Genomic DNA, 21,179 nt, shown 5'->3' on the forward strand with positions numbered 1-21,179 from the left:
CACTGCTCAAAGAGCCATTAATAGAAAGACATGATACACTCTCCAAGGAATGATGAGCCGCATGTGTTAGTAGATTCAAAGGCAGGGAAAGTTCATCCCCAAATAGGGGAAATGCAGGTAGTAGGTGAATTTCTGAAAAGCAGCTCTTCCTGGGCCAGCATAAAGCTGTGGGGACACAAGGGGCTCAGGAATGGGGCAGGACCTGGTATAGCACAGGAAGAAGGTGGACCAGAGAGCCAGAAGCCCCATCTCCACCACTTTGTCTCTCCAGGTAATTGTGGCTTCTCCTACACACCCAAGAAACCCACACTTTGCAATGATGAAATCACACTTTTCTCCCGCAAGGGAACAGGGAGTATTTTTCTTTCTGCTTTCTCCCATTTTCACTGTGTTCAAAGTGAAAGGGAACTCTCTTTGCAGATGGAGCGTAGGAACGGGAGCATTGCGGTGTCTCTGCAAATGCCACGTAGTCCTTCTGAAACCCTGCATCTTCAAGCATTCAAGACCTGCCATTTTCCTCTCTGTACCATTCTCAGGGAGGAGGAAGAAACATCTGGAAGCTACTGGTGGCTCCAGGGTGGTTTGTAAAGCTGAAGGATGTTGAGGATTATACAGGAATGCCAGCTCCATTAAGGCCAATGCTGTTAGAAATCAAGAGCTACTCTAGCAGTGCAAATGGCATCACTCCAGATTTCTGAGACCTGAAGCTGCTTTTGCTCCTGTCTTTGACACAGCCCCAAGGTCTGATCACTACCCCCCTCAACGCTCAAGTCTTAAATGAGAGCTGGGTGCAAGCTCCTACTGCTCCGGGGAGTCCTTTGGTCCCCAGGCTGGAAAGTGGTTGCCAGCTTTAGAGACACTTTAACCCTCTTTTTCCATTTGAGGCATGTCCTCTCTCCCCCTTCACTTTTTTACTTTTTTTTTTTTTATTCCCATATTTAAAGCTGATTACTTTTCCTGCTACATTAGCCATTCACCTGTTCCTGAGACTGAGGAATGGCTTAAACACGCTTTTGACGCAGTCCCTTGAAAATGGGTTGCTCTGCTTCGGTCAATGAACATAGCGTGGGAAAAATGCATTAATACTTTCATTGGTAACACTGAGGGTGGCTATAAATAAACCCTTCATTACAGTATTTATATATTATTACATCACATAGCCACTTAAAACAGAGTGCAATTGGAAGTGTTGAATAATGTAAGGATAATCGCCTCTACATTAGTTCCACTGTCATTGGCATTATGTATTGCTTGGTGATATTGCCACGCTCGTTGCTTCGCCCAGTGTTGCGTGACATTGGTGGTGACGTTAGAGTATCAGCAGGCCCTCTGCAAATGACATATGGTACTTTGCACAACACATGTAGCTCGGTATTATATAATAAGGGTGCTTCACTGGAGAATTTTGGCAGCACATGCTTTTTTTCTGACTGTTTCATTCAAATGAGGTGTCCATTTCTTGAAGGTTTGCTTTAAAGCAGCCATCTGAACATGCCCATTGTGCAAGGCTCCAGCACCCTCATGCATGGAGGAGGGAGGTTTGCATCATGGTGGCCAACTGTGCATCTTAGGAATGACCCCATGTTGTGTTGATGAGGCATGTGGGGTCCAAGGTGGCTCCTGCCTGCTCCGATACCTTCTCCAGCCAGAGACATAGCTGAGAGACATGGTGAGGGCACAAAACTGAGATGCTCAGAGCTTGGCAAGAAGGCATTTCAGTGGTGAGACTCAAACTTATGTAGCCTGAATCCCATTCTGGGGCATATGGAGGACTTCCTCCCAAAACAAATCAGAATACTTAAAAGTGCTATTAGATGATACAAAAGTGTCATAATTCTTTTGGGTTTTTTTCTTGTTGCTGCTATTCTTCCTTTTTCAGAGGAGGGGAGTGGGTGGATACATGCTTGGTGTGACCGTGCTTAGACCATGGCTGAGTAGCTTTCTTGCTGACTATGGATTTCAATTTCCTCAGTTTTGACAAGCTTCCCCTTAAGGAAGTCCAATAAAACAAATCCCCTTTCTCTTGACTTGAATGTCTCACTGCTGGTTTTCATGGCAGGGATGCCCATCTCAATTACACTGTGGTCAACAGTGTTCAGTGCCTCATTGATCGTCACTTGTCAAGCAAGCTCCTGTGTGGCCTTGAGGACCAAGTCTGGAGGAGGATCTCCACCACAGTGCTTGGAAGGGGATGCTCCAAAAACCCAGTCATTTCAGATGTTGAGAAATCACTTCTCTGAACCTTGTCCTCACATGACATATGACCAATTTCTGCACAAAGATCTGCAGTCGACTTTTATTACAGCTCTGATTTAGCTGCTTCTTTGATTTATCGCAACAATGCACATTCAATATCTTTCTTCTGATCTGGAGGCCAGAAATATAACTCTACTCATATGTTTGTATTCTTAGGACTTGGGATTTCACAGATTCAGAAACTCATTCATAGATTCACAGGGTTTAAGGCCAGAAGGAACCATGAGAACATCTGGTATGACTTCCTATATTTCAAAGCCATTCAGTTGCAGCCAATTAGCCCAGTACTGAGCCCAGTAGCTTTGCTGCATCTTCCAGAAAAACATCCAGCTCCGGACATACCAAGATATGGGAATGTGAACACATCAGAAGTTGGAGACTCACCACCTTACTTGATTTTGAAGCTCACATTAATGAAAAAAAATGTGCCTCGTTTCTAACACACTTTTGTTTGGCTTCACATCTAGCTATCAGATTTGCACCTTTCTCCACTTTATAACTGAGCAGCATTGCCTGGCGTTCTTCAAACTTTGGAGTTGGGGTTTTTTTTGCCCGACATCTGGACAAAAGACTGATGTATCAGAAGTATTTGTAAGTCAACTTTACTGCAGTTTTGGCTATTTAAAAAACTTTTTGCACTGTTGCTTGCATTATTATTTGTTCTTAAATAATACAGAGAAAATCCACTTGGGACATTTAAAAAATATTTTTCAAAATACTTTTATTTAGAAAAATGAACAGAAATTGAACTTGCTGATACGAAAAACAAACTGACATTTCTTGCTGAAACAAGGGCTGTGACCAGCCTTGTCAAAGGGCTTCTGAACACCTCACCCATCTCGCTGCATAGATGCATTGTACGTTATTACTCTCTCCCCATCCCCTTTTGACATGGAGATGGAGATAGATCTGTGTCTCACACCATCAAGCCATATTTGCCAACTTTGAAATTAGTTGTGCAATCTTATTCTGCGTTCTTTCTATTTTTCAGTAGCTATACCATTTGCTGAGACTCTTGAACCTGAAGGGCTTGATTGCTGCCGTGGTTTGTCCTTCCAGCTATTTGTCAAGGGCATACTTTTCTCACTGTTGCCGATTTACACCAAAAGCTTTTAAGTTTTGTTCAGTTCTTCTTTCTGAGTGGGCAGAAATTTTAATGCTAGATGAATGGCCTTCTGAAAAAGGCTCATTTCAATTTCATTTTCTGAACTCCTCCTGACTTTCTCCCCTCCATCCAAAAGTCATTGGTTTTCATTATTTTTAGTGCACTTAATGAATAGCAGTGGAAGAGCTGGGAGGAATCAGATGATACTTGTCTCACATGGATTTCTCCATCTTTTGCAGTATATGAAATTCAAGAAAAAAAGCTGCTGTTTAGTCTGAGGAATGCAATAGCTGCACGCTGGCAGGCAGAAATGCCAGTGATGCTAGTGGCTGGAATGTGGGTACCACCTAGCCTCTGTGTTGCTAATACTTCTAGCTTTTACCTCTGGGCCTGAAGAACCATCTGTCTAGCTGGAAGTCATGCTCTGAACATGTTTTGGAGAGCTGGTGCGTGATTGTAAAGACTTACAGCTAAGGAATGTGGCTGTGTCTCATATAGCACCGCGTAAAAGTATCCAGACTGGGGCAGGAGGGACTGTTAGCCTCCCAGCAACCAGAGTGTGGAAGGAGAAGAAAATAATTAATATTAATAGCACCGGCCTTGGAGGAGCACCCCTGGGCTCCGTCAGCGAGCGCAACCCCAGCATGCAAGGTGCAGAGCAAACAAGAATACTGTCCCTTTGCTCGACGACGATCATGAGACCTGAACACTACAGGCACGGCCAGTTACTGCATGTTTGTAGGCTTCTGGAAATGAGCTATCACCGGCCCCTTCTGCAGGTTAATTTCATCAATTGAAGGTATCCAAATACAAGGCTACGAAAAACAAGTCTTTGCCTGAGACCACATTTTTGCTGGTAGGAGGAGAGCGTTTGGACAGAGGCAGCCTGCCTGCTTGTAAAAAAAGAAAAAAGGATGTAAAGTCTATGGCAAATCTTGTCATTTCTGGAAAATTCTGACTTCCTTCTTTCTGGGTATTTCTACAGATCCATCACTTATGAAATAGTTGCACATCCCATGCTGCTAATATATGATCCCCACATGGCTTCTACCAGTTTTACAGGCGAGGAGCTGAGGTACAAAAGAAAACAAGAGGAGCTGAAGGATTGAGCCACAGGGGAAGCCTCTGGTGAAGGAAGGAGTTAGCCTGCTTTCCCCTGGACACACTCACTCTCTCTTCCAGTCTTGCAACAGCCATGGGAGAGAAATAGCCAAGCCAGGCAGAGCTGCGACCCACTCCTGGGGATCTAGGCTCAGAGGCCTCCAAATGGCGAAAGCATTTTGGTGTGGGTGTGCAGGCTCAACCTCTTCTTCATAGGAAAAAGAAAGAAAAAAAGATATAAAACTGCTGTGAGGGAGCCAAAGGGGATTTTTCTTTTTTTCTTGGCCCTCTCTCTACTTCTGTGGGAACCCAGCAGTATTGTTTCCAGAAGGCTTGGTCTCTGTCACCCAAGTCTTTGGCATGTTTGGGGACACCCTTACTACTTCCCTTTCCTCCCCAGCAGAAGAGTCCAACGCAGCTTTGACCACAAAGCCCAGGAGGCCTTGGAGTTTGTCTGAAACAAAAGAAAAAGATTGCGAAAGGCGGTGGTGTCAAATAATGCTTCCATTTAGTAGGAATTTTGCTCCCCTTGCATTCCCAGGCAGCACCTGCTGTGTGAGGCTCTTGGCCAGCTCCTCTGAGCCTCTGTGGTAAAACAAACAAAAACAGCAGGGGAAAAAAATTCCTCTTTATAACGCCTGTTATCCTCAGGCTACCTTCCAACACTGCCTCGCCTCCCCATGTCAACGGTACTCTCCAGGGAAACAGGCTACTACGGGGCCAGAAAGCCTTGTGCAAATGGGCAGTTGAGCAATGGAGGAAGAGACCCTGTCTTATTGAAAACAAGACTGTTTTCCTTCTCTTCCTTCATGTCTAAATGCAGAAGAGTCCTTATTGATGTCCCAGCCAAAAAAAAAAAAAAGGAAAAAAAAATGACACATTGTTACTTCCATGGCAAGAGCAATTAGGAGTTACCCTGCATTAGAGGAAAGCATGGTTGGGAAGGAAATGGATCAGTAGTCTGTTTGGAGGGGCTGGGGGACATGGTCTTTGGACCATGAGAGTTTGTAACTCTCTGCTCAGCCCTTGTCATCCACACGCTCATTCTCACGTGTCTTACCATTTCAGGGTAGTTTTGAAGTCATTTTGTGTTTCAGAGCATGGTGGAACCAGCTGTGCTGGAGGTTGTTCATGTTTATCTGGTGTCTGGCCCAAATGGCCCACCTGCCTTTTACCTGCTCAGCCCCCAGCGCTGCTGCACCACCAGCGATGCTGGTGGGGACTTGTGCTGCCTTCGGGAAACAGGCTAACCTCTCACAGGGGTTTAACAACATCTTTCTCACCTCATGCTCACCCTGTGACCCCTGCCTGCTCTGCACACGCTTGATCGAGGAAGAAAAAGACTTTCAGGACCTTGTTTTTGATCCTATCTTTAGGCAACACCTTCCAGATAGCTCTTCCTAGGCCAAATAGCCCTGCGTTTGATATGGACAGAGATTCACAGGATGTTGTGATCACCTGGCCTGACCGTTGTAGCACAGGCTATTGAATAACTGCAGGCATCCAAAGCAGATACAAGGAGCCTGTAACCTTTGCTCTGTTCACCCACATTGCCTTGATCTCACCTCAGATAGAGTTCCAAGTCAAATGTTCTCAGGAAACCTTCGGGTCTACACTTTGACCAGTCTCTCTCCCTTCCTTTCCTGTTATTGCATACCTGATTGAGGGTAAAGAGAAGAGCAAAGATGCAGGAAGATGGAGGTACATGCTGGGGAAAATACAGAGTTTGTGGAAGTGATGGGAGAAGTACATAGACCTTCCACTTTCCTCCTCATCAGAGCTTTCCCAAGGTGTGGGCCAACACCTGTGTACAACCCACCAGGGATCACATTCGGGAGAAACAGCTCAGCTCTTAATTTTGCTGGAAGCAGTGTTTTAGCTCTGTAGGCTACCAGTGTGTCTGCCAAGACGTCTCTGCACCCTTCAAATGAAAGATGCTCTACAAAGGGCTCCCATTCCTTCTGTGGACTCCAGTTCTGAGCAGCTGTGCTTGGTGTCCAATGTGCATGTCCTTATTTTCAAATGTGCTACTAAAAACATCACAGAAGAAATGCAGGTGCCACCTAGAGACTCTACATGGTCCAAGAGTGAGGTCTTGCTTCACTGTCTGTAAGACTCTGCCTCAGGAGATAGCTTCTGTTTCTGTACACAGTCCCTGTACTTACAAGGTGAGACATCACTCTTGTATTGGCCAAATCTAGCAGTGGTGATGACAGAGCTGCAGCCTCTGAGACACAGTTATTCTCCACGAAGTTATGAGACAGTTCCTCCAACCAGGTGTAGGTGTCCACTTTAGGATGACATGAAACACTCTGCAAACTTCTCTGTGTTGACTAGACCACCCTTGACTATAATAGGAGTTTGGATGTCCAGCTCATTTGTGAAGACCTACACTGGAGACAGCTGAAGTGAGACAGGATGAGTAGAGGATGCCTGATGTTGGGTCCCCCACTTCTGGACTGAAATCGTAGCAGAAATGACTTCAAAATTGGCACTGAACTGCAGCCATAAGTCTTATACTTGGTAAGGACATCAGTAAGTGAAGGTGAACTGCCTGTGTGAATCTAGAGTGAAACAGGTCCATTTGCCTGAAGCAATCTTGACATTATTCCTGTGACATTTTGCTGGCATTATTTGCTCACATCGTCTTGAAACTCTCTTGCCTTGTTAACACAACCCTAGTGATTTTGGTGCATTTTGCGTTGTTGACATAGGAGTTTTATCCATCACTTCATTTTCTGTAGCAGAAAGCTTAACACTAGCATTAACACTGGAATTACCACAAGTGCCACTGCCAAAGAAGGTCTCAAGTCACCTGCCATAGTCTACTGCTCATGCTTGCAGAAGCAAACATCCCACCCTAGTGTATGTCCCCCAGCACAGGGATCTTCACTAAACAACAACCCCCTGGTTGTGATTCCTTCTCCTTACCCCCTTCCTCCCTCTACACCCCTAAAACCAGCCACAGCACATTGGCTTTGCTTGGTGGCTTTGCGATTTCAGGCTAGAGTTAGCATTTAACTAGTCAGAACAGTGCAAGGAGCCCATATAGTTACTGCTGGGATTGTGCTGCATAGGCCCCGTGTAATGAACTCGCCTCAAATAACCCAGCTTGAATGTCAAAGCCCGTGCTGTATTGTGTTTCACATTCTGGCTGTGGGAGCGCTTCCCCAGCAGGAGTCAGGGTAACAAATCCCTTGCTCTTGCAGGAGGGCCCCATAAAATGAATGATTCTGGATCTCACGCTCCTGAGGAGGTCTCGGTTACTCCAGCAGTCGCTGCTTGTAGCAGGAGCAACCGTAGGGGACGGAGGGAGGGAAGGGTGGTCTGGCAGGCTTTGCTGTATCATCGCTCCTGTGTTAGAGTGAGAAGGAGCATCAGGACTCTGCTCTCCCCTCCAATCTATACATTTGCATAGCTGTTAAAGTAAAAAGAAACCAAAAAAGAGAGAGTGGATAAACCTCGAGGCTGAGATTGAATTGAATGCATCCACTTGAAATCCTGCATGGCTGCTGGTGACAGGAGGCTCCTGATTCCTCCCAGCTCAGACTTCCCTGCAAGCAGCACCGATGTCAGTGCGTTTATGGAGTTGCAAAAAATGAGACAGTTGCCCCCTTGCTCCACGTGCACTGGGGCCAAAACCCTCTGCTCCCTCCTGGAGTAGCTTGCGGCATCCCCTCCGCCAAGTCCTGCAGCTCGGCAGCCAGTGCAGCCGCCTCTCCATCCATGTCAGAAATCTGAACTCCCCCACTTCTCCTTGGGAGAGGGAGGTTGTTCCCTGAACTATCTCCAGTCTCTTGTTATCTCGCTTTCCTTGTCAGCCAGTGAACTGTGAAGTGGCAGCGGAGAGAAAAATGAACTCTGACCTCATTTTTCCCCCCTACAATTAGCCAGAACTGTGCCTTTTATTTTTTTTTCCCTCCCCACTTTTTAAATGATTAATAAGACAATTTGGTCCTTAGCTTCTGCAGTGAGACAAGTGTGCTGACAAAGCACTGCGATGCCTCTTCCAGGTCACCCGGCAGCAGGCCATGTCTTTATGAAAACATAAAAATTGGAGGGACTTATTTGAGGAATTTGGAGACTGACGCAGGAATTTCGCCCTTCAGACCCTGGCAACTGCATGTCTGCAGTGGTCTCTGAGCCACAGCGACTGCCATGGAAAGGAGTAGCTGCTTAACAGCAACCTGCGAGCTCTGAAAAACAGATTTTTTTATTCTTTTGTTATGTTTCTTTTAAATATGCAGCTGCTGCCCTTCGCCTGCTTTATGTGGTGATGGCCTCAGGGTGTGCAGCAATCTGGATCCAGTGGCAAAACACAGATCTGTAAACACCCTCGATGGCAATGCACAGAGAGATCCTCACTCCCGCTTGCCCTGCACCTGAGCATTGCTCTTCCACATGTGCTCATCCCTCTGCTGAGTTTCCTAAGCTCCTGTTGGAATGTGGAGAAGGGAATTAAGGCCAGGTGGAGCCTATTCTCTTAGATCGTCCTTCCTATGTCTGTGCGTGCTTCATGCCACCTGATGCATTTGGAGACAGAAGAAGCCCCTGTGCGCTCCCAGGCTTTGCTGGGGTAGGAAGGACTCACACCACAGGGATGCTCCTGCAGTGGCGGGCCAGGGGTGGGCAGGCAGGGAAAAGACCTTTGCTGGGGCAGCCATAAACGGGCAAAGCACTGGAGAACGAAAACAGCACTGGGGGAAACAGTCCTGCATTGGCCTCTGGTTGACTGCTTAATGGCTTGCTTCGCTTTCTCCCCTAACGGCAGGCAGTGCCTGCCCTCCGGTCCTGTCAATTAGAAAGTATCACTTCAGGAGCTGTTTTTCACACTGTTCCCAGCAGACCCCTTTGTATCATGGGGGCTTGAGAAAACCAATACCAGGCCAATGCATGCAATACATTTAAGACATTTTAAAAGGAGACAAGTGCACAAGTGGAGTTTGTCAAGCTGCAGGCTGCTGCCAGAAGGGTAGTGGGATTTGAGCCTTTTTGAAAGCATCCTTGGCACATTAGAGAAACAATCTGCTCTTAGCTATTGCTGTGGAGTGGCCTGTAGAGTAAATGATGTGATTCTTGCCATATCGTGATGTCCTTGTGTCCTGGCCATGGGTCACTTGGCGGGAGGAGGAGGCCATGCTCTTGGCTGAGGGGCAGTGGTGGCACTGCCAGGGGGACTCGCTGAGTAGAGGAGAAGCCAGCGGGCAAGCATGGAGTCTCCTCCAGAGCCATGAATGCAATGGCGAACCTTTTATTACACCTTTTGATACCATCCATATGGTTAAACAGATTTCAAGGCTGCAGCACTTGCCTAAAAGAGGTATATTCTGGGATCAAGGCTCTTGTGGTTTCACCCAAAGACGATCTGCCCCTTAGGCTTTCGGTGGCCTTGGTTTCATCCGTTCTATCCCCGACCTCTAGGTGACAGGGGCTGCATTAGCCCCTGCAGCCTCTCTCAGCCTTTCTGCCCTTGGCGCTGACCAGCTCCAAGGCAGAGTGTTTTCCTGCCCTTTCCAGAAGACCTCCCTGTCTCTTTCAATCTTTCTCAGAAGAGCTGTTATCTGTCCAGATGTTCACGAGGGGGAGGACTCCAGGAGGAGCCTTCTTCATTACCTCCAACAAACTCTCCCTTTTCTCCGGCAGATACTTCCCGCTCCTCCCACTGTGCAGCTGAGGCAGGGAGAAGATGTCAAAATTTACAGGGCTGGTAGATACGGCCTTCGGTGTGGCCACGGAAAAGGAAAGAAACAGCAGTCGCTGCCCCTGGACAACCGCTCTGAAGTGCCAGAGACGGCCCGCTAATTCATGTATGCCACTTAATAATTAAAAACTCCCATACAATTGTTTAGCAAATGCTAGTTTTTAGTCATCGTTATGAATTTTTTACTGTAGTACCTCCCAGGAGCAAGTCCAATTGGGCTCCCATCATGCTATGCAATCTGCAAGCAGCCAGGGAGGCTGAATTCCTTTCTCTAGGAGTTGACAGTCCAAATAAACAAGGCAGACAAAGGAGAGGAGGGGAAACAGAAGCTCAGGGGAGGTAAAGTGAGTTGTCCAAGGTCATGCAGCAGGTCAGTGCCAAAGCTGGGAGCAGAACCCATGCTGCCAGCTCCTGCTCTCATGCCCTATCTCCCCAGGGAAGACTGGGCCAAAATAATTTATGAGACAAAGAACTTCTATCACATTTCTCCTGGCACCATGAAGTTCTTCAGCTTGTGCAAATAAAGCACAGCCAGATAAAGAGGCAACTGGGCACTAGTTATATTTTGGTTTGCTAGGTCTTTGTTTCTTCACATTAGTAATGTTAGAAAAATTCTTTACCAGCTAAACTAAACCCATCGTCTGGGTAGAAGTATCAGAGTCAAGGAGAGCATTGCTTTGGGTCACTTGCTTTGGGTCACTGATCTGGAGATCTGGATGGTGGGGTTCAAGGTTGGATGGTATCTGCTGGAAAAAAGGTGCTGGCCTCCAGCCCCTAAGCCAGCATAGCTTGGAGATGAGATCCCCTCCTGCTGCATACTGGCACCAAGACTGCGGTGGAGGTGCCGACAAGCAGCCTGGGCAGCTGCAGGGAGAGAGAGGAGAGAAAGAGCAGTGAGTTGAGATGAAGTAAGGAACCAGCCGTGCTCCATTGTGATTTCCCTCTGGAGGGAGATGAAGAAGCTGATGAGGCCCCAACGAGGCATATTCTGTGAGTGCAACCAGGCAGCGGACCATCTCGATCTGATTTCAGAGCACGGTGGAGGTGGTGTGGCTGCTGCTTGCAGGGAGATGATAATCTCGGGACTCACACTGTCTCCCCTGAGAAGTAAGAAACGCCAGCAAGGAAGCAAAGCAGCATCCTTAGGGACTTGCCTGTTCTTTGCCTGGGGCAGAGCTGTTGAATCCAGTGCTCTCTCAATCCCACTGGAGGCATCACTGCTTTAATGTTCCATAATTCATCTTTCAGCTGTTTCTCTGGAAACAGAGGGTCCTGCTGTACACAGCATCCATCCAGGTGCATGTACCTCACCATCAAAATGGTATTGGCCAGCTCTCCCTTTACTCCTTTAGGCAACAAGGTGTTAGCATAATACTTATATGCCTTTTTTGTTTTTTTACTGGCTTCTACTAAACTCTAGCTGGTTTGTTCTTACACTGTCATGGTAGGGAGGGAGGGCTGGAGGCTGGACTAGGACATCTGACATGCATGTGAGGGGCTGTCAAGCTCAGACTCAAGCCCTCAAATCCTTGTCTCCCCTGTGCTATGAGGCAATAACCTTCCTGAAACTAAACTGCCCTCCCTTCCCGGCAGTGTCATCCTTTAGGGAGCACACTTCTGAGAAGGGCTGCAGCATCATGTGAACACGTGTTTGGGAAGCTGGAGAAGTTACTATTCTTGTTTTTGCAGTTGATTAAAAGATCTTTCATTAACAGATGTTAAACACAAGAACTTCCACCTCCACTTCCCTCTTCCCCCTCAATTAATTTTCTTGCAGTGCAAGGAGGGCCTGATCTTGATGGCAGGGCTAGGCAGGTGGAAGCCGCTCAAGCCATCCTGGCTGGCTGAAATGTCGCTCACTGATGTTAATTATCTGCAAAAGGTTCGTGATCTCCTGCATAACGTTTTGTTGCTCAGCTGCTTGACTGCTCTAAGGACATGTGCCGCCCATGCCCTGGATGGCCCTGATGCCCTTGGACCTCCCTCAGCCCATCTGAGGCTCAGGCGATTCTCAGGGCAAAACAAGGACCACAGCAGCACCTGCAGGAGCATATGGTAGTAAATCAGGGTTGGAATAGGAAAGACAGCCCAAGAGACCCCATTTATGCCATATGATATGTCTTTGCATGGAAGAGCACTCATATCAGCCCATCTTCCCAGCGTACTGTCCTGTGAACCAGACTGCCTGCCTGATAAAAGAGCAAGAAGGAGAAAGAAAAAGAAAGCATAAAGCTAATTAAGTCGCACAGCAATTTAGCAATGGACTCCCATAAAGTCTCAGTGTTGTCCCTGAGGTCAGGTTTTCAAGTGCCACATCTGATTGAGGGGCTGCCACAGCTGTCTAACATCGCCTCACCTCTGGTAAAGCTCATCGCAAAACCTCTGCCTGCTCCCAAACACAGGCAGTGAAAACTGGCAGGACCTGCTCATTCTATTCTACATCAGGCTTTGAAATGGCGACGCTGGTGTGGACAAGCAATGAAAAACGCTGGGCCCAAATCTTCTGTTGGTGTAACTTTGATGTCGGTGCCACCAAACTCAGCAGAGAGTTTTCTGACTGATCACCTGCGAATGAGAGCACTCGAAGCTGCTGACCTGGAGGTCCACTTGAACCTTGCCAAAATGTTTTTTTGGCCTGGAAATGGTAAGAGTTAACCAGAATCAGAAAGACTGGTTTCAGCAGGGTCAGAAATTACTGCAAGACAGCATTCCTCAGGGTATTTCAGTGCCTCTACCTCCAGTCAAATCCCAAAGAGGGCAGAGGAATGCGAAAGTTGAAAAAAATGTTGACTGAACTTTTCAAACTCGACAGAAAGGTCAAGTGTTTGGTTCAAGTCTCAGGAGAAGGCCGGGTACAGGTTTTCATCTACCAGAGGAGGTTCACACGTAGCTGGTTCAAACATAACGTCATGGCCATTGGGCAGGAGGGACAGTGAGGCAGTGGACTCAGCTCAGTTCTCATTGACCATCTGACTGCAACAGGAAAAATATGTGGTTTAGCAAATCCGTCACTCTCAGCAGTTTCAGTTCAGTAAAGGGCTGAGACGTCAGTGGCCGAGCAGGGGCATGAGTTACCTGCCTGCAGCACCGTGGCCAGGCAAAGCCCCTGTGACTCCAGCCACACCATACATGGCTGCCCATGGGGCACACAGCCCCATGAGGGCATGAAGCTGGCACGGCTTCATCCCCCCCGTACAAGAAGAAGGGCAGGTGCCCAAGGCCAAAGGGCTGCTGTGAGATTCGGGGTACACTAGAAGGACTTCATGGTGACCCACCTGTGATGCCAACAAATCGTCAACTCAGTCGCTACAAGTTTTTTGTGTGACTTCAGGCAAGTCAGTCAGACCTCATTTTTTAAAAAGTCCTCAGGAGACCATGGAGATAAATAAGCAGAAAACTGAGGCTCTGAGATACTGTGGAGATGAGGGAAGGATGCCACGTAAGTACAAAGGATGGGAGTTATGCACAAATACCCGTTCACCCATTTCAAGGCAAGCCTAAGGGCCTTGCTCGTTCATGCTCTTCTGAATTCACATCCCTTAACAGGAAAGCAAATGCCACTTACAGGTAACCTGAGATGCAGTTTAAATGGGTGTCTTGAGGAATACAAGCAGGTCTTTGAGGTTGTTTTCCCTCCATTATTCACTCTCCTTCCCACTTGAAAGAGTTTGAATTGGACAGAAACAGCAAGCAATGACACAGAGAGAGTTTAACCATTAATAAGGGTGGACAATGGTTAGGCAGGTAGCTAAGTCCTCTTGTTATACCTAACCAGCCGGCTTCTTGTCTCTGTGTCATTGAGTTTTGAGGGTTTTTTTGGCAAGCTGGCCCTGGATAAAGTATTTTCAGGGGTTAATGAGCCAGAGGAGAGTCATCTTCCCCATCAGTATGTTTCGAGCCTACGGTTCTTGCAGGTTTTCTTGGCTACCACGTGCAGCAGCGCTGCTGCGATCGGGGTTGTAAATGCTGGCGCTCTGCTGAAGTGCTGCACAGCTTGGAGGAACCCTGGCTCTCCTCTCAGTAGTGCATCAAGGAAGAGCTTGCCTTAGATCTAGGCCAAACCAACTGGTGTTTGGGCAAAGGCAATGTCTGACTCAACACATGAGCTTCAGGTGTCATCAGAGACATTTCAGGGCTACTGTAATGTACATCCAGCTGCCACGGCTGAGCTCAGTTGTGGGCTGTTGGGGGTGTAGGCACATTACAGCCTCTCCTCCCATCGTTTGCCTTCATCTGAATCAATCCCTCCTGGGAAAAGGGCTCAGAGTCCTCATGGCACAGGAATGGCTGATCCTTTGGCTGCCTGGCCATGGCTGCATAGGAAGGACAGCCAGCAAAGCTGCTCACAGCAAAACCATCCCTGGGACTCCCCCTGTTTCTCAACCTGTTCAGAAACATCCCAGGATCCATACACTAACACTCATTGGCACTAAAACCTGGGTTTGTTCTTCAGTCGTCTGTTAAGGATCCTCAGCCTGTTAGTAAAAGAAGAATAAAAAAGGTGCTCTGATGTGCACCTGATGGATTGTGTCTGAGTTGATAGTTGCTGTATAGTAACAAGAGCAGAGAGAGCATCAGACTCATTGATCTAAAAAAAAAAGAAAGAAAAAAAAGCCATAATATCTAACACTTGTCAAAAAGCAGGGATGGGGTAGGAGGGAGAAGCTGGGCAGCTTTTTTGGGGTTGGCACCAGAAATCAGCATTTTGGGGAGGGGTCAGAGTTTGCGGTCAGAGAAGTGACTTTAACCAGTTCAGGTCTACTGTCTTTCTGCCTCTGGAGTAACATGCAAGCAGCTTTGAACAGTGACAAAAAAAAGTTTTCACTAAAGTCAGCACTCCCAAGCTTGTGCAAAGCTAAAAGAGGGAACTGCAGGCCAGTTTTTGCTTCTCCCACCAGCAAGGCTACCAGCTGAATTCTGCCCTCAGCATGTTTTTGGTAGGTGACAGCTTAAAAGCAGGAAGGACAAGCACAGGAATATGAACGTACCAAGAGCCACCTGAATCCTCCTCTTCCATGTGAACTGAAATCCATAATCAACTGTTTCAGAAATTACAGCAAAGTTCAGAGCTCTGACATGGTCCATATAGTCTGGAAACTTTTAAATAAACATCCTGACTTCTGAATTGCATAGAAGACTGGAAGCAACTTCACTTCTTGCTCAGATACCATGTGAGACTTGCAGTGTTGCCAGGCAGGGGAAAAAAACTACCTTGGTCTAACCTATAAACAGTGTGCAATGTGGTAAAGGCAGGAGTCATTCAAAGGAAATGTATCTGGGACATAAAGCAGTTTCGCTGAGGTCCTCTTTATTGATTCTGATCTGTCATGAGGGATGCTTGAGATACTGGCCAAAACCAGTTGCTATGAGCATTGCTTTCCCAGTTTTTTAAAACCTTGTTCCCAGCTTTTGTGTGAGCCACAGATCTGCTCCTACTCTTGTCGGTGTTGCTGGACATGGTTGCGTCCTAATGAAGTGACGGAACTTGGGAAGTTGTGCTTAAAATAAAAAGGGCCTGATAGGAATAATCCCAAATTGGGCTCAGAAAGAAGAAAAGTGAGCAAGCCATGCTACATCGACGGACTGGTGGTCTTCCTTTCTCAGGGCCTCATATAAGGCACTTAAGATCCCTGCAAAACCTAAGAAAGGAACACTCAGAGGATTTATTAATACAGAAAACAGTCTCAATCTCTTCCCCTTACCACCCTAAAATACGATTGTATTTTAAAAACAGTTACCAGCATGGAGACAATCTTATGCCTTGTGTAAAATCTAGCATTTCCCAAGTGGCATCTGAAAACATGCCCTATTTTTGTCACACAGGTCTCAGCCTGCTTAGCAGCTGAATATCAAGACGAGAAGAGCTGTAGCTCTGATCCAGTATCTGCGTGTATTGCTATGAAGCACAGCATGAGGGCAAAGAGCCTTGCTGCTTGGTGAATAATCAATAGATTAAGTGGGAAACTCTGCTTCCCAATGTTTTGAAAATTTCCAGAATATCAGAAATGTTTGTTTCTTTTTCCTGAATCAGGACAAAGCCAGAACTTGGAAAACTTTATCGAAACCTGAGTTACAATGAATATGTGCAGAGAAGACCAATTGAAACAACACATTTCAGTGTGGACCTTTCCCAACTTTTTGAAGTAATACTATTACTGAACCTAAAATATTTTCGGTGCAGGATTCCCCAGAGCTGAAACTACTGACAAGAGACTACTTGCATTCGCTGATATCAAAACTCAACTTTTTTTCCGCAGGTAGTTTTCTTTGGAGTAAGTTGCATTTTCAGGTTAAAAAACGGAAACTCTTTCAAAGGAAAACTCCTGACCGCATTGAAGAATGAGATCAAACAAGGGCCCTGTAGCTTGCACACTGAGTTAGCCTGGAAAGGTTTGTTTCAACCTACTTCCCTGGGCAGGAGTAGCTCAGACCAGCTGTAGAGGAGCTGCTTGCTGCGCCTTGTCGTCATCCCTGTGACTTACTCAAGACACCTGTGGAGGGACCTCAGGGAACTGGGACCTGTTTCTTGGCCAAAGCAGACAGGTTTTGTGTTGCAGAGGGGGAAGCACATGCAAAACAAAAGGCATACGCCAGCTCCTTCAGATGTGGTTCCATGTGCACCTGGCAGGGCTGTGACAACTGCTTTGGGATGCATGGGATCTGCCCTTCCAGCGTCCACCAGCTTCCTCGCAAGTTGCCGTGGTGGCTCCATCTCCTGCACCAGCGCGCCCAGGGAGACTTTAATTTGTCCCCTCTCCCCCCACTAGCTGCACTTCAGGCCAGGGAGAAAGAGCTGGGGAATGTGCTGAAATACCTCTTTCCCCAGACTGCAATGTTTGCTGCTGCTGTTTGGTCCTATCTGATAAAACAAAACACAAACAGCGAAACCTGCTCCACTCGCTTCCTCCCTCTGACGGGGAAATGAGCTCAGCATGTCCTGCCATCTCAGCCAAATCCCGCAGGGGTAATTTAATCGCATTCCTGCTCCATCTGCCTCAGTTACCCCACTTGGACGTGTTATGTCTCTGTGCTTCCTGTTGTGGCATCTTCGGCATTCCCCACCACACTCCCAGCCACATTGCTCTTCCACGTACGTCACTGCCCAGGACTCTTTGCCGGCGCACATGCAAGCTGTCAGAGGCAGTGGGATACATTCCTGGGACAGAGAGGTAAAAGCTCGTTCAGATCTATTCAACCCAGGACTTCTCAACCACGGCAGATCTGGGGATGTGTGCATGTTTGACTTTTGCCTTGGCACCATATTGAGAGAAGGGAGCCAAGAGGGAGTTTAGATTCAGGACTGATTTTAGGTGATTGATGAGATCTACAAAATGGGTGATTCCCTCCTCATGAAGTTTGCTGTCGGAAATTTAGTAAGAGTTTTAGAGCACAAAACTCACGAGTGCTGAAAGCCACTATAAAAACACCTCCTAATGAGCAAATTAACAGCAGATTCCCAGACCTCATCAGCCAGGGTTCTGCATGCGACCCTAAATGATAGAAAAATCTATTTTAAGAATGTTCAGGGAACTTCTCAGGATGTGATTTTTTTTTTTGGTGTACTGAATGTAATATTTTGTGCACTGCTGCAAGTACAACCTCTGCTTGGTACCCAGAGTCCAGACACACAAGGTGCTGAAAGATGGTGGGTAGGGGTCTCTTTGGGGAAGTGTAAGAGATGAGACTCCTGTTGGAAGCATCTACTTTCAGCCAATATCAGTGTCCTGCCTCATGGGCGGAAATATATTAAACAGAAAAGGCTTGATTTTCAAGGTCCAACTGATCTGTATTCTTGTCCATTTAATATGTGGGTGAATGAGGGAGTGATTCATGAGTGATTGGGGTAAGAGGTGGGAGATGGTGAAAATAAGGGCATGGGACAGAGTGCAAAGAATCCCATCAATTATGGTACTCTTTGCTCATCTTGCTGAAAAAGACACATAGGCAAAATACATTATTATTATTATTATTGTTACTAACTTGCAAACTGTCAAATGTTTTTTCCATTAGAATTTCCAAATGTCTTCAAATCTGTTCACAAAATCTTCATCAATTGCCGGCTTTTTGCTTGTGTGGTTGCATCTGGTCCTGGGGCTGCATCCTGCAGGCAGGGCTGAGCTGGTGGGCAGGCTGTGTCCTCATCCCATCCCCACAGAGGACTCTGGTCCCGTTTTTGTGCTGCATGGATGCTGGGAGGTGTAGTGACATTGCCTTAGCCTGGAAACATGCAGGAGCGTGCCATGTTGCAGGCCACAGTGATGCTCCTTGGGCTGTGTTCCCTCACTGCAAACACAGTAAATGGATTTAAAAATGGGGGAAACAGTCAAAACGAGTGGATAGAGGAGGTCTGGCTTAAACAAGGGAGGTGTGGCTCAGTCCGAGCTACTATGGACATCACTGGAGGTAGCCAGGGTCAGGCACATGAAGATCACCAAAAATATCAGGCAGCAAGAGGGGAGACCCCACTGTTTGGCTCTCCTTCCCTCCCCTCCTGCTCCTGTTTGTACAGTCCCCATAATGACACACCTACCTTGGCCTGCCAGACTTCGGACTCGTGTGTGTGTTTTGGGCACCGAGTTCAGAGCCCAAAATTAGAAAGAGGATGAAAAGAAAACAATTTTCCAACACAGCTTAGCTGGAACAAAAGTGCTACCCTGCCTGACACCTGGGCTGGGGAGAGCACCCGCCGGCTTGCAGACCCCCTGCCCAAGCACGCATCCAGTCTGCCCTGCGAGCATGGGAGTACAAAAGCCCAGGGGGAACCCTCATTACAGAGACTATCTGCTTCCAGACACCCCTGTACCAAAGCCATGGTCGATGCCGTACCCTTGTCAATGCGGTTGTGCCACTGCGCGGTGTGCAGCTACACCGCCTGCTTTCTCCAGCTCTCTGCTGCTCGCTTCCCGGCCGGTGCTGCTTACTGCTGGCACAGGTGCTCCTCGCCGAGGAGAGCAATTAATTGTCACTTTTATGGCAGAGCAGGGACTCAGCCTCAGCATGCACACTGGGAGAAGCAGATCCCAGCCCTGCTCCTGGCCACTCAGAGTAGCTAGGAGACCCGGGGGGAAAAAAAAAAGCAAGCTAGAAGTAGGCAGAATAACCTGCTGCCAAAACCACTGTGAGATGCTCAGCCTCAGATATGTGCCAACTTTGACAGTCCCAGAGCTGCAAAGCGCAGGAGGGGAATGGCTTACCTGCAGCGTGAGTTTGCCAGCCTCCGCAGTGCTGCCTGAGCAAAGCCCTGCCGCATGGGGAGAAGCTGGCCACAGGTGAGGGGGATGTTTGGGAGGGCTGGGGGACCTGGGAGAAGCACTGCCTCAGCTTCTGACTAGTTGTCAAGGCTTAAGAGCTGCAGGAGTCATTGCTGAGAACTTCATTCGTACCTTGAAAGCATCCTAGTGTCTGAGCTGAGCATCAGCCAGCAAGAAGCCATGCCAAAAGCTGAGCCAGAAAAGGGGATTTCTGCAGAAAGGAAGAATCAAAGAGATGAGTCCCTCTGTCCATCCCATCTACCTCTTCCAAATGAGCTGGCTCGTGGGCACCTGCGGCATTCACCGAAACCTCCTGGGAAACGGCCACCCCAGGCAGCTCCAGCATTTCTGTCCCCAGCCCCAGGCACACCAGCTCCCTTTTCACTGTGGCAACTTCTTAGCACATGCTCAGTGCTTGGAGTTGATTGCCCTTGGATGGGAAGGCTGGTTTGGTTTTATCAAACCCAACGCTACATGTCTCTTACATGTGCAAGCCAAACTCTCTGGGGCTTCACACATTTGTTGCTCCAGACCATGCCAATTTTGGCAATTCCTTGCTAATAACGTACCCTCAGTCTCTGACCTCAAGCAGCTAGCTCATTTGGGAATGGGGAAGGCTTTTCATTACTGAAGACCCTCTTGTACCAAAGGGAAAGGACCGCTTTCTCTGGGCAGCATGTGAATAATCCCAGGCAAGCAGAGCCCAGGCTTGGCAGCATGACCTCTGAGGCAGTAGCTCTGTAAAAGCAAATGCAAAGGGCTCCTCCAGCCCTATTACGCAGAGCGGAGATAGTGGGATGGGTCTTCTGTGAACCCAGGAGCATCCTTGCTGTGGCCTTTGAACCTGGTCGGTTTGGCAGCTGAGGAAATAACTGCAGGGCTGTGAGGAGGGAAACGGAGAGCAGACATGGGAGCAGGCAGCATGCACGAGGCTTCATTTTTGCAATGGTGGCAGAAGACTTGCAAGTGCAGAAGGGAACGAAGATGCCTGGGGTTCCTCATGGCTCTCCAGGGTGGAGATGAGAAGCTGCCGAAGGGCTCAGCAGAAGTGTAGCTATCACTGAGGAGTTCAAACTAGACCCAGCAGCGTCATAAGGCAGGGACTATCCTCCCTTCTCATCTCCTCAACCTGCAAAGTCCCAGCAGCCAGCTGGGACTGGAGACACATGCAGATGGAGAAGGCTGTAAGAACTCTGTGGACTTTGCCGACCTGGGCTCCAGCAGCCCTGTCTTTCCTCATGTTAAAAACTCTAGAAGAGAAAACACATGGTCCCACATTTGTATTACATGAGTAGCACTGGAGCAATCAGTGTGGAGTTTTGGGGAAGGGGAGGGGGGCATAGGCACAGCTTGATATGCTCAGTTATTATAAATCTTGCAAGATGCATGTAATGGCCAAATTAGCCTTACCACAGGATTCTTTGAAAATAATAGGCAGTTCAGAGGTGATGCGAGCTTTACATTAAACATAAACGTATACTGAATATCTATGGCATGAAAGGAAGCATCAGGACACTGAGAAGGCAATGTCAAGCCCTCACAGGTTAGGGAATTAGAGAATTGAGATGTGTGTTGCATATCCCTCACTTCAAGTTGCCAAGTGCAAGATATGAGAGATTGGATGTGCAGAGGTTTTCAGCCTTTGGGACTGGACCTGGGGCCAGCCAAAGCCATGCTGAAGATGCGTAAAAAGCTACAAAAAAGCTCATCAGGAAAACTGAAATTTATATGACTCATGCTAGGTATCAAAATGAGTGGTTACACT

At 47.6% G+C, this 21,179-nt stretch overlaps 1 protein-coding gene across 10 annotated transcripts in view; it reads right to left on the bottom strand.

The window, feature by feature from the left end:
• The window catches only part of LOC140653512 (uncharacterized), a 215,730-nt gene that overhangs the window by 40,253 nt on the left and 154,298 nt on the right, over nucleotides 1-21,179 (bottom strand). For 7 of the 10 annotated variants that reach the window (XR_012043142.1, XR_012043139.1, XR_012043141.1 and 4 more), the window contains one exon: nucleotides 17,968-18,446. The exons of 2 other annotated variants lie outside the window; for them this stretch is intronic. Coding sequence is in view for 3 of the 8 variants with exons in the window: in XM_072865660.1 (XP_072721761.1) it covers nucleotides 18,302-18,446 (145 nt within the window). In the remaining 5 variants the exon portion in view is untranslated. Of the gene's footprint in view, nucleotides 1-17,967; nucleotides 18,447-21,179 lie in introns of those variants that run through there. One more of the 10 variants, XR_012043138.1, reaches the window with a different exon arrangement.

Source organism: Ciconia boyciana, chromosome 6 (assembly GCF_034638445.1).
Source record: "Ciconia boyciana chromosome 6, ASM3463844v1, whole genome shotgun sequence".
Lineage (NCBI taxonomy): Eukaryota > Metazoa > Chordata > Aves > Ciconiiformes > Ciconiidae > Ciconia > Ciconia boyciana.